At 49.9% G+C, this 21,499-nt stretch overlaps 1 protein-coding gene across 6 annotated transcripts in view; it reads right to left on the reverse strand.

Moving 5' to 3' along the window:
- Positions 1–19,473, reverse strand: part of PCDH1 (protocadherin 1) — a 79,308-nt gene extending 59,835 nt beyond the window's left edge. For 2 of the 6 annotated variants that reach the window (XR_013394062.1, XM_028738155.2), the window contains exon 1: positions 17,625–18,040. Coding sequence is in view for 2 of the 6 variants with exons in the window: in XM_028738155.2 (XP_028593988.1) it covers positions 17,625–17,673 (49 nt within the window). In the remaining 4 variants the exon portion in view is untranslated. Of the gene's footprint in view, positions 1–17,624; positions 18,041–18,292; positions 18,423–18,997; positions 19,133–19,335 lie in introns of those variants that run through there. The other 4 variants (XM_028738156.2, XM_077933461.1, XM_077933460.1 and 1 more) reach the window with 4 other exon arrangements.
- Positions 19,474–21,499: the final 2,026 nt, after the last annotated feature.

Consider the following 21,499-nt stretch of genomic DNA (forward strand, 5'->3'; position numbering starts at 1 on the left):
CTAGACAGGCAGCATTGGATCTGGACCGCTACTGGGGCAACTTACACAGGAGCAGGTAAGATGTTGCTTTGGCAGAAAGGGGCTATTCAGGTAACTTAGGTAGGCAGCCCCCCCCCCCAACAGGAGCAGGCGGATGAACTAGCCTGACTGGGAGAGAACCGGTCTGGCCAGTGGTGCTTCTGCTGCTGCCAGCACCTCTGCCGCTTGTGCCTCTGTTGGCACCACGGTGCTGCCAGACAGGTGCCTTGATTTATTATCATTTCATTCTGTGCTATGTTCAGTGTGTGATGCTGCGATGTGCTTGCTCGTACAATGGTGGGTGCACACATGCAAGATTTACCCAATGCACATAACATACACAAGGCAAAGCTACAGTTAAGGTAGAAAACACACAGACAACGAACAGCCATTTTGCTTTTAAAACTACTACAAGGAAGGATGGGAAATGATGAATTAGGAAAGGACTGGAGAAGCTGCAAGGCTGGGTACTGGGCAAGAAGGGTAAGGGAGACTGGATGGAAACAGGCAGGGCCGTAAAGCAGCACTAATGGAAAGACAAGCTGTGGGAAGAACTGCTAACAGACATGCACAACCCAGGAGAAAACATCTGTGCCCATGAAAACAGGTTCAAAATGGAAAACTAAGATAAGACTCAGACAACAATTATTATTTTAAAATAAGGAGGATGGGACTGATTGACTGAGAAAGGGAAGGCTGGGAGCAAGCAAACACAGATTTAAGGCCAGGAGGGACTAAAGGAAAACAAGACAAGGTGAATAATGGAAGGAACCCACCAAAGAAACTGCCCACCAGCTCTTTCAAATGTTCTCCCCCCTCTCTCTCTGAATTGACAAAAGAGTTAAGCCAGCGGGGGGGGGGGGGGGGAAGAGCTCATGCTTTTGAGACTTGGCCATCCCTCCTCACAGGCACTGTGTTTGGAAGCAAGAGGGCCGTTTTAAGAGGGCAAAACCCCCCTCCCTCTCCAAGCATCTTCGCCCTGGATGTATAGGTAAAAAAAGGTAAAATGTAAAGGACACCTGACTGTTAGGTCCAGTCATGAACGACTCTGGGGTTGCGGCGCTCATCTCGCTTTACTGGTTGAGGGAGCCGGGGTACAGCTTCCGGGTCATGTGGCCAGCATGACTAAGCCGCTTCTGGCGAACCAAAGCAGTGCACGGAAACACCGTTTAGCTTCCCATCGGAGCGGTACCTATTTATCTACTTGCACTTTGACGTGCTTTCGAACTGCTAGGTTGGCAGGAGCAGGGACAGAGCAACGGGAGCTCACCCCATCGCAGGGATTCAAACTGCCGACCTTCTGATCGGCAAGTCCTAGGCTCTGTGGTTTAGACCACAGCACCACCCGTGTCCCTGTATGTACAGGTACTAGCTGTCAATAAACAAAGTCCAGAACCCTCCTACCCCCCACCATCTCCACACCATGGCATTTTCATTTTATGGTGCCTGCTTGACCTTACATTTCAGTTTTGGAAACATTTTGGCACCAGAAGCGGTTTAGTCATGCTGGTCGCATGACCTGGAAAGCTGTCTGCGGACGAACGCCGGCTCCCTTGGCCTGAAACAAGGTGAGCACCGCAACCCCAGAGTCACCTTTGACTGAACCTAACCACCCAGGGGTCCTTTACCATACCTTTTTAGTGTCCCCCTCCCACAATGCCCCCCAGGTTTGTTTCTTGCTGGCGAATACCCGCTTGAGGACTAAGAATGTGGTCTAGTTCTTGTAAACGAAAAGGGAACAATAAGACAAGCCCTACCCTTCAGGGCCCACCCACCCTACCATTGGGCAAGGTGAGGCAGGTGTTGAAGACAGTCACTCCTCAGCCATTCCCTTCTGTTGGAGGAGAGAGCTGTAGATCTTTCACAGCGTGTATTGCTCCCCGCCCCATACCTGCTGCCTCTGTCCTATCATTAGTGTTGAATTAAGATTCAGCTACTAGTCCAATCAGCTGCTGTATGTGGGAGGCAGAAAGGGGCCCATTTTGTCATTCGCCTCGGGCAGAGAAGTGTCTTTGGTCAGTTCTATGTTCCTTCTGTTGGTATAGACCAGGGGTTGGGGACCGCGGGTCATATGTAGCCCTCCAATCCTGTCTATCCTGGCCCTTGGGACTCTCCCCAAGCCACAATCCATATGGTCATCTTCTGGGCCCTCCTTGAGAGCTTTCAGCTGCCTGGAATGTGTCCTTGAACTATGGCAATGCTTCTTGGAAGCCTACATGGAAGATGAAGAGATGCAGACAGAATAGTCACCCACAAGCCACAAGCTTAGTTTGCTTGCGGCTTTGACCGGAGTACCATTTTGGAAATTCTCAGCCTCACAATAGTTTTTGATCATGGTGCCCTTTTGGAACAACTCAAAGGAATGGAAGTCAGAGGCTCTGCACAGTGGTTCAATGCCTACCTATGTGGTAGGAATCATCACAAGAAAGTACTACTACTACTACTATCACTACTACTAATTTTATTTATACCCTACCCATGCAACTACACAAGAATAAGGCTGCTAGGTTGGTCATTGGAGCAGCCCAAATGGACCGTATCTTGCCAGCTGCAAAAGCTCTGCCCTGGCTGCCAGTGAGCTACTGAGCCCAATTCAAAGTGTTAGCACTAGCACAGAAAGCCCTACATGGCTTGGGACTCAAGTCCTTGAGGGAGTAGCTCTCCTGCATCAACCATCTTGGGACTCTATGATTAGCAGTGGAGTTTTTAACTACTTTAAATATGTTAAAAATAACATGAGTGGAGACAGAGTTGACTCCACCCCCAGTTATCAAGGTTACATTTGCCAAACTAAAATGCATCCAATTCTAAACATTTCCATTATTTCCAGAATGTATAGGCCCTATGGAGCCCCAATGTTCAGAAGAGGAAGAACCCCCCCTTTACTTTGCAAAATATTTGAAATTTCAAAAGGGTACTTTGGGGCTCCAAATTAGGATTTCTAAGTCAGTATGTGCATTTCACGTATGTTAATGGTGAGCAAAGTATTATATACTAACTAGATTCCCCCCCCCTGTATAGTATATCTATGTATTTTGTGGTATTGAGATTATAGAAAGTTTAGTGTCTGAAATATGCGTTTAATGTGTATTTTTAAACAAATTTATGGCAATTAAATATTTGGAGAAAAGGGTATCACAATTCAATTTGTAAAGATCTTTTTAACTACTGTGTCATTAAAATGCTTTGTACAGTGCAAAACTGTAACTGGAGAAACTAGGTTTAATAAATATCAAATAGATTTTCTGTATTAAACTTTTAAAAGAAGAGGAGGAGGAGGAGGAGGAGGAGGAGGAGGAGGAGGAAGGAGTGTAGCAACTAGCAAGTGGGCACATGGCCCTCTCGTGGACTGAGGCATTTTTAAATAAAGATGGGATCCCCCCCCCCACACTTTTGTTAAATATAGTATTTTCTCAGGTACATTGGCTATATTAAGAGGAGGCCAGTTTGTTTTGAACGATACCGTTCCGTGTGAGGATTGCAGACTCTAGACATGCGCCAGCGCACAGCGGGTGGCAGACATCACTCCTTCAAGAACAGGAGAAGCCCACCAGGACTCCTCCTTCCCCCAACTGTTTGCAAAGGAAAGGTGAATCATTGCTGCAAGCATCTTTCTCTGCGGGCGATCGGGCGGGCGGGTGGGCTGAATAACAATCTACATGATCCCCAGCAGAAAATGAGGCTTCCAGCATCTTAACTTTGCAAACAGCTGGGCGGGGGGGGGGGGGGCGGAGAGGACTCTGGCAAGGTTTTTCCCTTTTCCAAGGAAGCTGTCATATTCCTGACTCCCAGGGTGTGTGTTCTCTGATCCTTGGGTAATGAGACAGTAGGCAGTGGAAGGCACAGCTTGGAAAAAGTTCAGCAGTAATTAAGTTCTTGCAACATCCCAGATGTGGTCACCCTGATAGGGTGTGGGAAAAACTGTGTGGCACAGCCCTTGTGCCACTTTCCAGAGGTAGTTCTGTGGGATAACTAATTCTTCTGAGTGCAATGCTCCTTAAACAGCTCGTCATGGACAAAATACTTTTGACACAATATTGACGGAAGTACGACCTACCCAGTTAAGACAGGAGATGTTAACTTCTTTTCAGATACTGATAACTCGCAACTTATGCACAAATCCTGTTTTTGCTCAAAAGTAATTCTTATTGTGTTTGTTAATCAGGATTTAGTCCTTAAAGAGTGTTTAAACTGGTTAAACCAATAAATTAAAAGCCTTTCCATCAATTAAAAATGTCCCTGCATTGCACATTTGCAACTTTTAAATACAAATACAGTGGTACCTCGGGTTACATATGCTTCAGGTTACAGACTCCGCTAACCCAGAAATATTGCTTCAGGTTAAGAACTTTGCTTGAGGATGAGAACAGAAATTGTGCTCCAGTGGTGCGTCAGCAGCAGGAGGCCCCATTAGCTAAAGTGGTGCTTCAGGTTAAGAACAGTTTCAGGTTAAGTACGGACCTCTGGAATGAATTAAGTACTTAACCCGAGGTACCACTGTACTTACTCCACTCTCAAGTACAAAATGCACCTGTCCTCACAAACAACTGCACCACTACATAAAATACTTCCAGAAACAAACTGGATTGTGATACATCCTTTGTTTTCCAGGGAGTGAAGCACAGCTGCCATTTATCCCAATCACCGACATCCTATTTAGACTTGTGTCCTCCACACCCACTTCCATGGCCTCAAAACAAAGTACATTCCTTTCTCAGAAAGGATCTTCAAACGCTATCTTGCTTACATTCAAACAAAGTCATTACCCAACTTCGGCTCAGCCTACCCAATAGCATGCCAAAGTGCAACCCAAACTCACTTCCTCCAAACAGTGTGCAGCGCATTGAAGTCACAACATACCATCTGCCTACCATCCTGTTTACCAGTCTCACTGACCCAGACTTCCTCCCACTCATCATTCCTCCTCCTCCTCCTCTAAATAACTCCACCAGCCATACATGATACGACACCAACTTCCCAGGCAATTATCGCAAAATAGAAAACAGGCAGTTATAATCCTTGTCATAGCAAACCTTGTGTCAAATTAAACAGAGCCTGCCCTAACATATGTGAGAATTTTTTGGGGGTGGGAATTACCCCCTCCCCCAGCATTTCCTTAAAAACCAAAACCACACAACAGCGGACTGGATAACAACACAAGGCTAGCCAATATTATGGATGGGGCAGGTACCACTAGGATGGGAGAAATGGGACACCCAATCTCAGTGACTCTGGTCAGCAGCAGGAGCTGCACTAGGACCAAAACATGGCATTAGCAAGGAGGCAGGTTTAGTCACTATCTGAAGGCTATCCCAGAAGGATACAGGTGTCAACAAGGGTGTCCCACATGACTTTAAAGTGCTGCTCTGCAGCGCCAGGTCAATGACCAAGAAGACCAGTGCCATCCATGACTTGATCATGGCTGGGGGAACTGACCAGGCACATGTAGCAGAGACTTGGTTGGATGAAGCAGATGGGCCTGTTCTTGTTGCCGCTTGTCCACCAGGTTTCTCTTACACACAGCAGCCCAGGTCATGTGGGTAGGGAGAGGTGGATTCAGTGGTTTTTAGGAAGCCTTCAGTTTTCATCAGGTGTCCTATTAAGGAGACCCAGTTCTCTGAGTGCATGTTCTAGAACAGTGTTAGAAATTAGCCAAGTGCTGGGCACATTTTGCAACTGGCAGGTCCAACAGTGACCATGTGGAGACCTCTAGATGCCAGGTTGGTGAATGGGAAGAACAAAATGTCACTCAGATAAGGATCTGAAATAGTTTCCTTGGAGCTTGAATTTGTTTTATTCTGGATTGTTTTATTTGAGGTTTTAATGTGCTGTAAACCACTTTGAGATTTGTTCTTTAAAATATAAAATGCTATAGAAATGAAACTAACAACAGCAACAAATTCCAGTTGTGGTGGGGAAATGCCACCTAGACATTCCACTGTGGCGACTAACATAGGTTTAAGGTGACATTTGGCAATTAGATTATATATCTAATTACATATCTAATTACATATCTAGATTTCCTGCCCACCTAGCAGTTCAAAAGCACGTCAAAGTGCAAGTAGATAAATAGGTACTGCTCCGGCGGGAAGGTAAACGGCATTTCCATGAGCTGCTCTGGTTTGCCAGAAGCGGATTGGTCATGCTGGCCACAAGACCCGGAAAAACTGTCTGTGGACAAATGCTGGCTCCCTTGCCTATAGAGCGAGATAAGCGTGCAACCCCAAAGTCGTTCACGATTGGACCTAATGGTCAGGGGTACCTTTACCTGTATATATCTGGATTATATAACACTAGTTCTGGAATTTGGGCAATAGGGGCAGTACAGGATTCCTATTGGTGTACCAACCTCCCTGCTGCACCAAAGATCCCCTGCCTGAGTTGCTTCAGGTCCTGCTGGGTGTTCTCCTGTTGACATTTAACCTGGTGGTCCTGGGGCAATGGTTTTCAACCAGTGTGCTCTGGCACCCTGGGGTGCCTTGAATGATGGTCAGGGGTGCTGCGACCTTGCACACCTGTTTATTGCAGCAGCCCTGGCTATAAGCTCGGCAGGCGAATGATGCCTCTGGGGCAGGGCGGGGGAGCAGCTCAGAGACCAGGTATGGCAGCAGCAGCAGCTACGCGGAGGAATCCCAAGGAGAAGAGGAGAGGAGGATGAGGGGAGGTGTTTTAAAAAGGGTGAGAGGCGATCAGCTCTGCAGGCAAGGGGTGACATAACTGGGCTCCACAGGGGTGCCACAGAAAGAATGCACCTGGTCAAGGGAGCCATGGACTCAAAAAGGTTGAAAACCTCTGTCCTAGGGGATTTTAACCTCCATGCCAACTTGACCATACAAGGGGCTGCTTGAGACATTGTGGAAAGCATGGCCTCCATGGGTCTCTCCTTGCATAAATCTGACCCTACTCAATAGTCATGGACACGCCTTATATTTGACATTTTCCTCTGTGGACTTGGGTGATTTAACACTAAGTTCCAGTAGAACAAAAGAAGTGCCATGGTCAGATCACTTCCTGGTGCAACTAGACTTTTCTGCGACCCTTCCTTTCCACAGGGAGGGGTGACAGATTTGAATGGCCCACCCCCACCACTTAATGGATCCAAATGGCTTCCAGAAAGTGGTAGGGAATGAATTTTCCCAGGTTGATGGCCTCTCAGCTGATTCCCTGGTGGCCTGATGGAATGCAGAGTTAAACAGGGCTATCAACTGTCTGGCTCCAAAGTGCCCTCTCAATTGCATGGACCCCAGATGGCCTCAAGGTTTTCCCCAGGGCTGAGTCATCACTGAGAAGGCTAGAATGCTGGTGGTGAAAAACTCATTTCATATCAGACCAAACACAGGTGAGACCTCAACGGGTGAGAGCCTACCTAGTGGCGATAGCGAAGAAAATTTATTCGCCACCTCTATTGCATCCACAGAAAACAGTTCCAGGAGACTCTCTCAGGTGGTTCAAAGTTTAACAGAACCGCCTTCACTATTGGGGTCTAATAAGGACTTCAAGATCTCCTGTAAAGGTTTTACACAGATGGCGTTCAACAGATTGAGGTTAAATCCTGACAAGACAGAAGTACTGTTTCTGGGGGACTCGGGGAGGGCAGGTGTGGAGCCCCTGGTCCTCAAGAGGGTAACTGTGCCCCTAAAGTAGGGTTGCCATATTTTGAAGAGCAAAAAAGAGGACACATTTGCTGACTTCTACTTTTAACTATGGATCGCTATGACGACTCTACCCATGAAAAGAGGGCATGTCCTGGAAAAAGAGGACATATGGCAACCGTACCCTAAAGGACGAGGTGCATAGCCTTGGTGTCATTTTGGACTCATAGCTGTCCATGGAGGCACAGGTTAATTCTGAGTCCAGGGCGGCTGTCTACCAGCTCCATCTGGTACACCAGCTGAGACCCTACCTGCCTGCGCACTGTTTCACTAGAGGGGTACCTGCTCTGGTTATCTCCCGCTTGGACTACTACAATGCGCTCTTCGTGGGGCTACCTTGAAGGTGACTTGGAAATTACAACCAATCCAGAATGCAGCAGCTAGACTAGTGACTGGGAGTGGCTGCCAGGACCATGTAACACTGGTCCTGAGAGACCTGCATTGGCTCCCAGTATGTTTCCGAGCACAATTCAAAGTGTTGGTGCTGACCAGCTCTGAGGGCCTCCTGGTAGTTCCCTCACTGCAAGAAGTGAAGATACAGGGAACCAGGCAGAGGGCCTTCTTGGTGATGGTGCCCGCCCTTTGGAATGTGCTCCCATCAGATGTAAAGGAGATAAACAACTATCTGACTTTGAGAAGATATCTGAATGTGAACCCTGTATAGGAAAGTTTTTTTAATATGTGATGTTTTACTTTGGTTTGATAATTTGCTGGAAGACTCCCAGAGTGGCTGGGGCAACCCAGTCAGATGGGTGGGGTACAAATAATAGAATTATTACAGGACTAAATTGCAGGGCTGTCATACATTACCCAACAAAAAGGGTCCAACACTGAACTATTTTGCAGGGCTGGTGTAACTTGTACTCTCTAAACCACAAGCCCAGCTCCTGAATAAAAACGATGGTGCTTATCGGTGCTTCTTCCCCATCATATTTATTTTTAAAAACAAACTGGTGGGTGGGGTGGGGCATTAAGTAAGATCTGACTAAATCATTAATTCTGCTGTCATTTCTTCTTTGATTTTGGGTACAAACACTACTACCGAATCACAGCTACTCTCAAATGCTGAATTTCTGGTTTTGCTCTTGCCCTTTGGGGCAGCAATCACTTCTTCACCAGCGAATGAACCAGGAAGTTTTTCTCTCTAGTCTTTCTTCCTAAATATGAACCATTGCTATGGGTTATTGTTGTTGCTGCTGCTGCTGTTTTTCAGGAATAGTTGTTTTTGCTCTGGGTTGAAAATTGATGCCTGGACACCAGGTCAGCCATAATGGAAGAGTAGGCATGGTACAAATGTCTTGGGGACCACGTCTACCCAGCTTGGTAGATTTGCTGCCCAGGCTTCACTGCCACTTACTCAACAGATCTAGTTTTGTACACTCATGCATGTACTTTACACACACAAACCCTGGAAAAATGGCTGCAGTTGCCTTCGGGCAATGGAATGGGAAACAGTGATGACTTATGGAGCACAAGTTACTGATCATTTGAACAGGATTTGTGCAGGAGAGTGCAGCAAGACCAGTAGCAGAAACTTTATTGTTGGCTATCTATCCTTTTTGCTTTGTATTTATATACTTCAGCCTAGATTGGGTTTTTTTTTGTAATATTTAATTTATTCTGTTTGCTAAATTGTTGATTTTTGACATTTTATATATTTGCATTTCTTACATAGTCTATATATTTGTATTTCCAATGTCCTCTATTTGAATGTTTTCAGCGTTTACTGTAAGCTGCTTTGTGCACAGCTCAATGTGGGAAAGTGGCATATAAGTTAAATCAGTCAACCAATTTCCTGGTGAATTGTGTCCATTTGGGAGAGAATAGGGCTTCTTTGGGTAGAAGGGCATGATATACATTTAATAAAATAAATAACTAGCCATTTAGGTTTTCCACATCAGACACCAAAATGCCTTGGATAAGGCATCACTGCTAATTAAGCCCTTCTTAGCAGTCATAAGTGCTCTGGGTCTTTATCATGAGACTTTAGTTAGAATTTGTACTCGTTGCTGTCTTGGAACTACCCAAGATACCCCAAATGGGAAGCAGCTAGTAATTGGTTTGATCTGTGGATGCAAACTTACAGATGATAATAATAATAATAATAATAATAATAATAATAATAATAATAATAGGCAAACTGAGAGCTACTTGTGATTTCTTTTTACATTTGAAAGGACCTCAGTGGGAGTTGTTGCCTAGCAACAGCCAGCAAAGACAGATTGTTCCCGTCCAGGTCTGAGCGAGATCCAGCTGCTCAGCCCCACTTCCCTGCCTCGCTGGATTTGACAAGAGCTTTTGGATGGCATGATACCAGGGTAGAACCAGGAAGGGGCAGAAAATGCTGCGTGGATAAGGCTGCCTGCTAGACTTGAGAGGTGGGGAACGCTTCTCAGTTCAGGGGCCTCCTTCCCTTGCTCGGTCCCTCCTGCCCCCCAGATGAGAGCCAGCATGGTGTAGTGGTTAAGAGCGGTAGACTCATAATCTGGTGAACCGGGTTCGCTTCCCTGCTCTTCCACATGCAGCTGCTGGGTGACCTTAGGCTAGTCACACTCTCAGCCCCACTTACCTCACAGAGTGTTTGTTGTGGGGGAGGAAGGGAAAGGAGAATGTTAGCTGCTTTGAGACTCCTTAGGGTAGTGATAAAGCAGGATATCAAATCCAAACTCTTCTTCTCTAGTCCTTCCTCCTAGTCCCTTTTGCCTGCTCCGTTTACTTTCTCCTGGTTAGCTGCCTCCCTATTCCTGCCCATTTCCTTGACTCCTTTCCTTGCTAACCCTGCGTGACCCAGCACTTTCTCAGCCCAATCCTTTTTCCTGTTCTGTATCAGGGAAGTTGACCAAGCATCAGGCATACACACACTCATACAACAACAAGGAGCTAAAGGTGAGCTGAAGGCAAAATGTGCCATTGCTTGCTCTGCACCAAAGCAGACCCCAATACTCCTCTCTTGGCTTTTAATTCCCTTCTCCTCAGCTACCTACTGTGCCCTGAAAAGATCCCAGAAATGCCATCCTATATCCCACCTGCATCATCCACTAAACTAGGGCCCTTCAAATGTTGGACTCCAACTCCCATCAGCCCCAGGCCAGCATAGCCAATGGTCATGGAAATGGAAATTGTAGTTCAAAAATATCTAGAGGGCCCATCACTGCACGAAACACATATTGATAATCTTATGTCCTTGTTTTATTCCTTCCACCTAACTACCTGGCCTCTGCCATGTGTTGAGCTCTCAAACTGTGAATATTTAATTGTTTAATTGTTTGCAGTGCTTATGTGCTACCCGGTAGCAATGTTACCTGGGTGGCTTACAACAATCCAGCATTAAAATGTAACGACAAACCAGCAATAAACAATAAAAAGTAGCACAAAATGTTTCGTAGCAGCAGCAGCTAATAAAACAGTATAATAAGATTCACAGCATTGCTAAAAGTATGCTGCAAATGGGGATTATAAATGCACAGGTCAAAAAATATTCATGATTCCTAATCAAAATACACAAGCTTTTGCTTTCCACCAGTTCACACATCATGGTAACCAAAACCCTGACTTAGCATAAATGCAAAAGCATGTGCACTCCCAGAGAGACCACAGCTGCTTTGCTCTTCCTCGGGTCCTCCTGCTGCATCACTGAGAGCTAAGCAATGGTTTGGTTTAGCATATCATCCGTACCTAGGTTCATGATATGTCTCCTACAAAAAACCCCACGAGAAGTAAGCCATAAAACAAACCGTGGCTATAGCTCATCATTTGTCTGGAGTACGGGAAACTTCTTGGGAGAAGGGCAATGACAGGCCTAGACAGCATCTTGAGAAGTAGAGACGTCACCTTGCCAACAAGGGTCCGTATAGTTAAACCCATGGTTTTCCCAGTAGTGATGTATGGAAGTGAGAGCTGGACCATAAAGAAGGCTGATCGCCGAAGAATTGATGCTTTTGAATTATGGTGCTGGAGAAGACTCTTGAGAGTCCCATGGACTGCAAGAAGATCAAACGCATCCATTCTTAAGGAAATTAGCCCTGAGTGCTCACTGGAAGGACAGATCGTGAAGCTGAAGCTCCAGTACTTTGGCCACCTCATGAGAAGAGAAGACTCCCTGGAGAAGACACTGATGCTGGGAAAGATGGAGGGCACAAGGAGAAGGGGGCGACAGAGGACGAGATGGTTGGATAGTGTTTGAGGTTACCAGCATGAGTTTGACCAAACTGCGGGAGGTAGTGGAGGACAGAGGTGCCTGGCGTGCTCTGGTCGATGGGGTCACGAAGAGTCGGACGCGACTAAACAACAACAACAACAACAAACAAGGGAAACTATGAGCCCAGGTTCCAATGACACACTAAGCCCAACCATGGCTTAGCTCACAGTGGCGCAGCAACAGGCACCGAGGAGCAGCAAAGCAGCAGCAATCTCCCCTGTAGGAAGGAACCCACATCGATTGGCTTAGCATACCGTGTGAACTGGGTCTGTACTGAGTTGCAACTGCACGGGGCTTTTGGACAATCTAGGAAATGGGTCAGCAACCTTCTTCAGCCGTAGGCCGGTCCACCGTCCCTCAGACTATGTGGTGGGCTAGACTACATTTTGGAAAAAATAATAATGAACAAATTCCTTTGCCCCACAAATAACCCAGAGATGCATTTTAAATAAAAGGACACATTCTACTCATGTAAAAACAAGCTGATTCCCAGACCATCCATGGGCCAGATTGCGAAGGCAATTGGGCCACATCTGGCCCCCGGGCCTTAGGTTGCCTACCGCTGATCTAGGAGCAATAGGAAACCTTTGGAGGTCAGTCCACGTGTCTTTTGTATTGGAGTATTCTAAGTGTTTTCTGCTTGGCTTTTATCTACTTGGATATAATCCTAATTTCACTTAGTTATAACTTCATTAGGGTCTTACATATGTAAAGATACTAAGCAAGATCATGTATGTGGAGATTAAGGCTGTGGTTTTATGGACAACTATTTGGAAAGAAGTCCCACTGAACAAAGTAGGGCTTACAGTCTGGTCCTATGCATGTTTCTGAAGAACTGTTCAGAATTTTCCAGAAATAAGGCACTAGGCAATTTTTTAAAATGCTATTATGGCATCTAGTTGGTATACATACATTTGGGGAAGAATTGAATTCAACAAAGCATTTCTTTTTTAAAAAAAGAATCACGAAAATACACAAAACCAATTAAAAAAGCAGAAGAGAAACCAGAATAGAGCAAAGCAAATGCCCTTAGAAACAACAGTCAAAATAAATACAGCGCAGAGATAGCCCTGCATATTGGGAGGGGGTGGGCGTTGTAGCTGCAATGGAACTGGACCTCCTTTATATGGAAGCCAACCTTGCCCCCCTCCCCGCCCAGGATAAACTTTGAAGCAGGCCCTACTATTAGACCTTTATTGCTGCGGATGTTTGATTTCAATCCACCTGGTAGTGAAAGGTATGGACTCTGCCCCTCAGGTAGGATGGGGTGGTTGTCTGTAAACTATAGAGATTATGATGGGCAGTAAAAAGGGAGGGGGCAGTGGTGCGGGCGAGGAAATGAGAGAAAGCCAAAACGTGGGAGGGATTTGCGAGAGGATAAAGTGGAAGGAGGCATGCTACAATACAGGGCAACGTTTTGCGACACGTATCACCCAGAAATACTTTGTACTTAGTACCCAGTATAGGCCAATGCAATGGAAGGAACCCTGTTAAAACGAAGAGCTCCGCTTCTAAACATTTAACAAAACCCAAGAAAGCAGACAGCCGAGCAATTCCTGAACTGCATTTCAGTCATCTAATGATGCAGCCAACATGGTAGGCCTGCAATAGGGAGCAGAAAAAGGAACTCATACTACTGCCAATTCAATTCAGAGCCTAGCAACAGCAGAAATGTGGAAATAGGATAGCCAAGCCTTCCTTAAAGTCCATCGCATTAGGACTTCATGGGATAAAAATGAAATAATTGCATTTCCTAACGTAATTACCTGCGCAATCTGACCAGATGCAGGCAAAGGAAGATAGCTGACTCTGGGCATTGAGAAGTTCCCGAAGGAACTTGCCAGTGGATTGTAACCACGCTTAATTACTAAAATAAAGTCACCATTTTGCATTTCCACCTCAAGCACCATATGTTGAGCCACACCTGGCTAACGAATGGTCAAGGCTGCAGTGTGAGTTGCCACAGCCTCTTGCCCACGGATTCTGCACCGCATTTGCCCTTGAGAAATTCATTGTTGATTACTTCATACATGTGCATGCCCAGTAGAAACAAGCACATCCATACATTCCTCTCTATCCATGTCCCCGTACAATATGAGCACGCATGTGCATTATGAGCTTAAGCCTTCGCAGCATTCCTGCAGAATGATGCTCAACACACACCAGCTCAATGCCAACCTTCAACACATCGACTATTCGTCGTCTCACAATAGTGCATTTCTTATGATATTTGTGTGATCTTAGAGAAGCCACAGTTCATCCAGGAGAAGAAGAAAAAACAGAACAAGCCACAGCTCATGCTCTTGCCTAACAAATCCAGCTCCACCACTTCGTTAGGCTCCTTCTGCAACGCTTCTAGGCCAGAGTCAGGGTCAGAGCTTTAACCTTGTCGAGCTGCTTGCCTAGTCTAGTCAGTGCTGGATTTGTGCACAAGCAAAATAAACTGCAGCTTGGGGCCTCAGATTATGAGAGGCCTCTAAGTAAAAAACAAACAAACTAAACTAACCTAAATTTGGAGTTTTGCATAATTGGTTAATGAAGGAAATAGGAAAACAAACTCATTCTGATATGATGAAATATACTCAACGGCTACACAATAATTTGTCATGTTGTGTTTATATATCTATTCAGAAATAACAAGAATATTCTTTTAATATATGCTAGGAAATCATATGGTATTTTCATAAGCAAGCAGGCTGATTGCAAGACGTGCAAGATTGTTAAGTTTTTAGTTGCATCCTAGCCTATGCATCGGCATGTATACAAATACAATAGTTCATTATTTCTATTTTCATTGTCCTTCTTGTTAGAATAATACAGCCTGGGTAACGCTCAGGGGCCTCTTGAAGCTGCCATAGCTTAGGGCCTCAGCATGTCTTAATCCAGCTCTGAGTCCAGAGGCCGCCAACAGGGTGTTGGCCACCAACGCCAGGTATTCTGGAAGCCCACTCCCATCCCTAAGCATGGCCATGTTGGCTGGGGCTGAGGAGTATGGCTTTGGCCCATGATCCATGACCTAGTCTTTTGCCCTGTAGGTTCCACTGATTTGTTGCAACCCAGACTTTTGGCCAAAGGCCTATGCTGGCTGAGATGCTTTCAAATCCCCAATGAAAGCACCTGTTATCTACACCTGGCTTTGTTAGACCAATTTTCCCTTCCTCTTACAACTCTTAGCAAGACCATTCTCCAACTCATTTAGGTGTAAACACATTAGCATATACAAAACTATTCAGCAGGGCTTAGGCCTCCTGGCTCCTATTTGGAAGCACGTTCTGCCTATAGGGATACAGTGGTGGTGGTCTTTTGTAGCATTTGATTCTGGGAAACACATAGATAACAGATCTGCCTTAAGGCAACTCAGAAAGCAATAAAGATTTCTTTAGAAGTCGAGTCCTAGAACCCCTTCGGGTCACCAGCAAGCTGGCAATGGCAGTTAACTCATAACTTCCCTATCAAAATATCAAACCCCTCTACCTTACTAGAAGATGCTATAGGATGAAAGCCATACACTGAAAGCACTGTGCACAGGAAACATCCCAGAATAAAAGCTCTCCGGCCAGCAGAACACACACTCAGGAACACCAGGAAACACAAATCAGAATTAGGGCTTGGGGTCGAAATCAGATTGTGCTGTGCACAACAATACAAAACCCTTAAAACAGCAGCTACCTAATTCACGTAAGGATGACAGATAAAAGGCACAAACTTATTCTCTGGTCTCAAATATTGTGTTGGAAAGATTGCTTGGATGTTGCTGCAGTTTTTTTTAATATAAGAAATAATCATTGGTTGGGTAACACATAAGAAACATTCAGTACTAGCGCTGGGAAAATGAGAGGTCCCCAGATGCTGGACTAGAAATTTACAGTAACCACAAACGGGAAGAGGAAAATAGAGGATGATTCATAGTTAGCATCTGCATACAAGGCTGCATATAACTAGCTGTAAAGGGGACTCCGCCTCACCCCACCCTTCCAGCCCCTCAAAGAGGTCGGGTTAAGAGCGAATGGCAACAAGTAATCCGGCAACAATACAGTAAATGGCTTTTTGCACAATCAAATCCATACAGCCCCTCTCGCAGGGCGCACCTAACACATCCCTCACTCCTAGGAACATCCTCATAGGATACACACGCATCACATGCCCCTCCTCCATAGGAAGGTACATGCACCGCCACCGCCACATCCTTCCAGCCTGCCTCACCCCCCGGGATACCCAGGGGCGCCTCTTTTCTGTGCACCTTCCACGTCTCCCCCTCTTCCACCCATCATACTTCATCTGCACACACACACACACACCCCAATTCACCGACGACATGCTACGGACGCGAGTTCTCACCAAAAGCGCACGCCAGCGCTGAAACCCGGGTCCCCACCAGCCATGCGTGCCCACTTCCTTTACATGCTCAACACCTGAAGTTCACATCAGACCTGTCCGCTCTTGCATGCACACGCACCCACTCGCCTCCCTCCTCTTTCGTGCGTATTCCCCAGCCTTCCCTTGGGCTGCCTTCTGCTCCTTATTCCCTTGGGCTGCCTTCTGCTCCTTCCCCAGGCACTCCTCGGGGTCTCTCTCCGAAGGAGGCGCATCTACACCCGAACCCGCTGCGCGGCAGCACCCTTTCCCGTGCAGGCGCTCCTCCAGACCCCAGACCCGGAGCAGCAATGCCCCGGACAGAGCGCGCGGGGGAGAACCTGGCAAGGGCGAGAATGCAACGCACTTTTCACCCGGGGAAGAGGAGGCGCGCTTGCCGCCTCGGCCATCCGCGCGCAGGAGCGAGGCACGAGCGCCAGCCAGGGCAGCTGCCAGCCTCGCCCGCCGCCCGCCCGCGCCCCCCCCCCCCCCCCGCCGCACCAGCAAAACACGCGCAGTCCGAAAAGGCGCTTGCAGGGATGCCACGTCCCTGGAGCCCGCACACAGGCAGGGCATTCCGGGGCAGGGGCAGGCGTCGGGGCGGGGGGGGGGGGGCACACGAGCGAAACGGAGTTCTCCCCCCCCCCCCAACACCCAACAAGTGGCAGGAGGCGAGGGTGCTTGGGTCCTGGCAGGAGCCCGACTACTTGCCCCCCTTTCTGATCCGGGAGGGGGCGCACACAGCGCATCGGGGTGCAGCCATCGGGGAGAAGCGAGGCGTCGCCCACAAACGCCTCCCTGTCGTCCCCCCCCCCCAGCTGCTTCTCGCCTGTCACGGGAGGGGGTAGCAATGTGCACCGAGCCCTCGCTGCCCCCCCCGGGAACTGCTTCCGATTTCGGGGGCGCTCCCGTCTCCGCAGATTGGAAAAGATTCATTGAGACCCCGATCCGTGAAAAAATAGGGTGCCGAAAAGGAGGGGCGCGGGGGGGGAGAGAATGAATCGAATTGGCTCCGGGAGGGAGAGCAGCAACGGAGGCGCCGCAGCTCGCGGGGGGGGGGGCGAAGCAGCTGGATGCGGCGAGAGGGAGAAGGACCCGGCGCAGGACCGCAGGCGAGTCGCCTGCCGGCTGGAGCAAAAACTTGACCCCCACAAGCTGCCTACCAAGTATCCCCATCCTCGCCCCTCCACCCACCCCTCGCCCGTCCGTCTTCGGGGAGCTGCGCGGCTGCTCGCCCGCCTCTGCTCCCGCCACCCGCAGCCTCGAGCGGGCGCCTGCCTCGCTCGCTTCCCTCCAGCCCGGCGCCCGCATTCCGACACAGCCGCGAGCCGAGCGCGGTCCTCCGCCGCGGGGTCCGCCCTGGCCGCTTCCCGGCTGCCCGCCCGTCCTCCGCGCTTCCTTACTTCGCGGCGCCCGGGGCTTCCTCCTCGCTCGCCGCTCCTCGCCGGGCATCTTCGCCTCCCGCCGCCTGCCCGCTGCTCTCCGCAGCAAATCCGCCAGCAGCCGGGCTCTCCGAGCCCCCCGCGCCGTCGCGCTCCGCTCCAAATCCGCTCCGTTCAGTCCCTTCCACCCGAAGGAAGCCCTCCCTCCTGCCCGCTCGCCCGCGCCACGAGCCCAGCCAAGCAGCCGCTGCTGCCGGGGCGCGCGCCGAGCCGGGCTGTGTCCGAGCCGGAGCTGCTCTCTCGGTGTGTGTGAGGAGGAAGTGCAGGGGAAGCGCAGCCCAGGGATTGCATCGCCCCCCCCCCCACCGCTCCTCTCGCGCGCGCGCGCCGCCGCCGCCTCCCTCTCCGCGCTCGCTCCCTCCCGGCTGGCCTCCTCCTCCTCGCCGTCGTCGTCCTCGCTGCCCGGGGAGAGGGAGGCGGAGCTCCGGCGCCTTGGCAGAGCCGGTGCCCAAGCCAAGCTCGGCGCGGAGGTGGCCGCAGCGCCAGCGACCCAGCCAGCCTCGCGTGCCTTAGCCCAGCCGCGCGCTCGCTCGCCTCCCAGGAAGGGGACAAGCCCTCCTCCCCGAGCGCCTTCGGGAGCATCATCGCGACCCGCGCGCCGCCGCCCGGCTCCTCGGCCACTGACTTGCCTGCTTGGGGGGGAAGCGATGGGCAGCCCCGCGCTGCCCGGGGAATTCGCGGCGAGATGCCCGCCCGCCCCGTGGATTTGCAGCCCGTCGCTGCAGCCGCGAGGTCGCGCGCTGGCGCCCGGCAGCAGGAGGCGTCCCACTCGCGGCGGCGGCGGCGGCCACGGCCACTAGGGGCGCGCGAGGCCTGCTCCCCACGAGGCGCCGACGAGGCCTGCCTGCCTGCCTGCCCTGCTGGCCGGAGCCGCTTGGAGCGCCGCGCCGCCCGCCCGCCCGCCGTTCGCTCTCCCCGCGTGACTCCCGCTGACCTTGCCCCCGCCAGCCCTGCCGCCCTCCCCTCCTCCTCCTCCTCCTCCTCCCCCGCTGTCCTCGCGGCCGGTTCCGGTGAGTCACCCGCGCGTCGCCGGCTGCACCTGCCGGGGGAGGAGGGAGAGAGCTGGGACTGCGCACCTGCCCAGCCGCCCGCCCTTCCCCCTCGCCGCCACTGCAGCAACCCCGAGGGGGCTGGCCAGGGCCATGCCGCTGCCCCTCGGGGATCGCGCGGCGGAGCTGCCCTCGGGATCCGTCTCCGGAGAGCCGCTTCCGAGCAGGCGGCGACCCTCCCGCGGGCCCTTTGGGGCTTCCAGGGAGAACTCCGGGCTGGCGAGGCCAAGATGGTTGCCAGCTGCCCCGGCATCCAGGGCGGCCGAGAAAACGGCGGGGACTCACACGCCGGGAAGCGGCTGCCGAGCGCCGGCTCCTCTGCCCCTTTAAGCGGCGCGGGCCCTGCTCTGCCAGTGGTCCGGATTTCCAAGCTGGATTCTGGTCCTTTGCCAAGGACTCAGCGCTCGTTAACATTCAGCCTGGCGCTCCCGGTGCCAAGCTGCCAGGCTCCAGAGATTGCTGGCTCTTGGGCCCCTGCAGGCCGGCCACGTCAGGCAACTCAGCAGGCGCCCTGCGGAGCCCTGCCGGGGTGGGGGGCTGCCGGGCTGCCCTGCTGGCGAGCTCCCTAGTCCGCACGGGGTACTCTCTAGCATCGTTAGGAGTAGATTATGGGCAGAGCCAACCTGTTAAAAACACGTGTTGCTTCTTTCCTGCAGCTCCAGATTTTTTACATGCTGCTCAGCTCTATGAACCTGTTGCGCAGCGCAGCCCCCGCGTTCCTTCTTCCCATACATGCTCCATTCGCCTTCCATAACCCACTGCACCATCTAGAGGCTGCTTTGTCTTTCAATGGAATGACGGGCTTTATGTGAATTTGAGTCCTTGGGCTGTGTGTGTGTGTAAAAAAGAGAAAGAGAGAGTATCTCTGCATCTTCCTGGGACAGAGGGGTCTTGTGAGGAATGTGAATTTCTTATCAAAAGACTCCCCCCCCCCAAAAAAAGGAGAGTCTCTTAAGGATTCCTGCTGCTCCTCTTTGCTCCTACTCATCTCTCCAGGCTAATCCTCCACTCCTTGCTTGCTCCAGGCTTTTCTGCTACTGCCCACTGCTCTGGAGCTATGTTTACCCCCCCCCCCCACTTTTGTTTCATTTCATCTTAAATTAAATCATATCCAAGGCTTGAAGTTTGCTTTTCCCTAGTACATCACTCGATGCTGATGTTTGGAAAAGCAACGCACTGCAGTGGAACTGGCCACTTCTAGCTTTTAAGTTTGATCTTCACCCAGTAGTGAACTCTGACCCCAATTAGGATGGCGTTTGCATGTTCCCATTGTAGCTACAAATCTGGCTAAGGTAATGTGCCTATTGCCCAGCCCAGTCTCAACGGACTTTGCTCTGTTTACTTTGTAGGTAGGCCTGCAAGGCTTTGTTTGCATAAGATACCCAGGTAACTGGTGTGAGGCCGCACCTGCGTTAGAGACTGGGGAAGGGTTATTCTAGTTGGGTGTTAAGACTAGGAAGCATGAAGCTGGTATTAAAAAGTTACCTTTTTCCTTTTATTTTCTGTCTGCTTTCAAGAGCTTGCTGGAGCATCAAGGATGTTGATGGGTTGAGATCATGTTCAGCTACATGGTCTTCCCAGAAGTACAGTACACTTCCTGTTCCTGTTCCTTCAGGTGTTTCCAGTTCTTAAAAGAGAACTGAATGTTACCCTAAGACAGATTTATGAGGAGAGAAATTGAAGTAGCAACGTCCCTCCTCTTAACTCACACAAGGGTCAGGGAGGTTGTCACTTGAATGTCCCTCCTTCGAAATCTCTCCCATTAATTAACTCCCATTAATTTCCTGGTGGGTGGTGTTCAGAGGGCTGCATTTGTTTATCTTGCACCGCAGTCCTTGAGTGGCATGATCCTCTGCATTTGCCACCTGAGGCAGCTCCTTACCTGCGCCTTGTGGGTACAGCTGCTTGTGATTGAAAGGCCCTGCCCATGTCCTTCAGCCTGGTTCCTACTGTGTTCAAGGGGAGGAAGCGAATCTTCGTGAAAGCGTGGGTGATCCTCAGAAGAAGAGCGGCTCTCAGCACTGGCTTCTCTCCCTCAGCCACCCGCAGGTTTTGATGCTGCCCCTTCCGGAGGACACCGGGGAGCCCAGCATGGCGCAGAAGAGTCCATCAGCCCTACCTTGCTGTGGCACATTGCACAGAGACAGCTGCAGTGTGGTGCCACGGGGCCTTGTCAGGAAAACAAAGTCTGTGACGGGAGAGTAGCCAGATAAATCTCCAGAAGAGGGGAAATACAGGAGAGCAAATGAACCTTACATGAGAATAAATACTCTCCCCCAACACAAATGCTGCAAACCTGGCTGCTGGTTGCTGTGAGCCGTTTCAAAGGCTCCTCTGTTCTCTCGTCAGCTCTGGGCTTCACAGGAGGGGGGAGGGAGAGGATTCGGGCAGCTAATGCTAATAGCACAGATGTTCTGACAATTCTCTCCTTCCTACAATTAAAAACAAAAGGCACTGAAAAACAAACATGAGGAAATGAGCAACATGAAAGACTCTAGGCTTTCCCCCTCTTCCCCCATACAGTATTGCTCCTGCAAACAAATACAAGGCGAAACAAAGATGGGTGTCTCTGTGTGGCAGCCTGGGCACCATGCTAGATCTGAGCGCAATGTTGATTTTTCAAGCCAGGTTCTAATAGTATCTAGGGCACACTTGGGAAGATGTTCTGCTGATATGAGGACCGCCTGGGCTGCTTTTAAGAATTTGCAGTACCAAATGGGTGGGCAGAAAGGAACCACTGTTTGGGGAGGGGGCACCAGCTCACACTAAGGGGGGTGGGGAATAGAC

Source organism: Podarcis muralis, chromosome 8 (assembly GCF_964188315.1).
Source record: "Podarcis muralis chromosome 8, rPodMur119.hap1.1, whole genome shotgun sequence".
NCBI lineage: Eukaryota > Metazoa > Chordata > Lepidosauria > Squamata > Lacertidae > Podarcis > Podarcis muralis.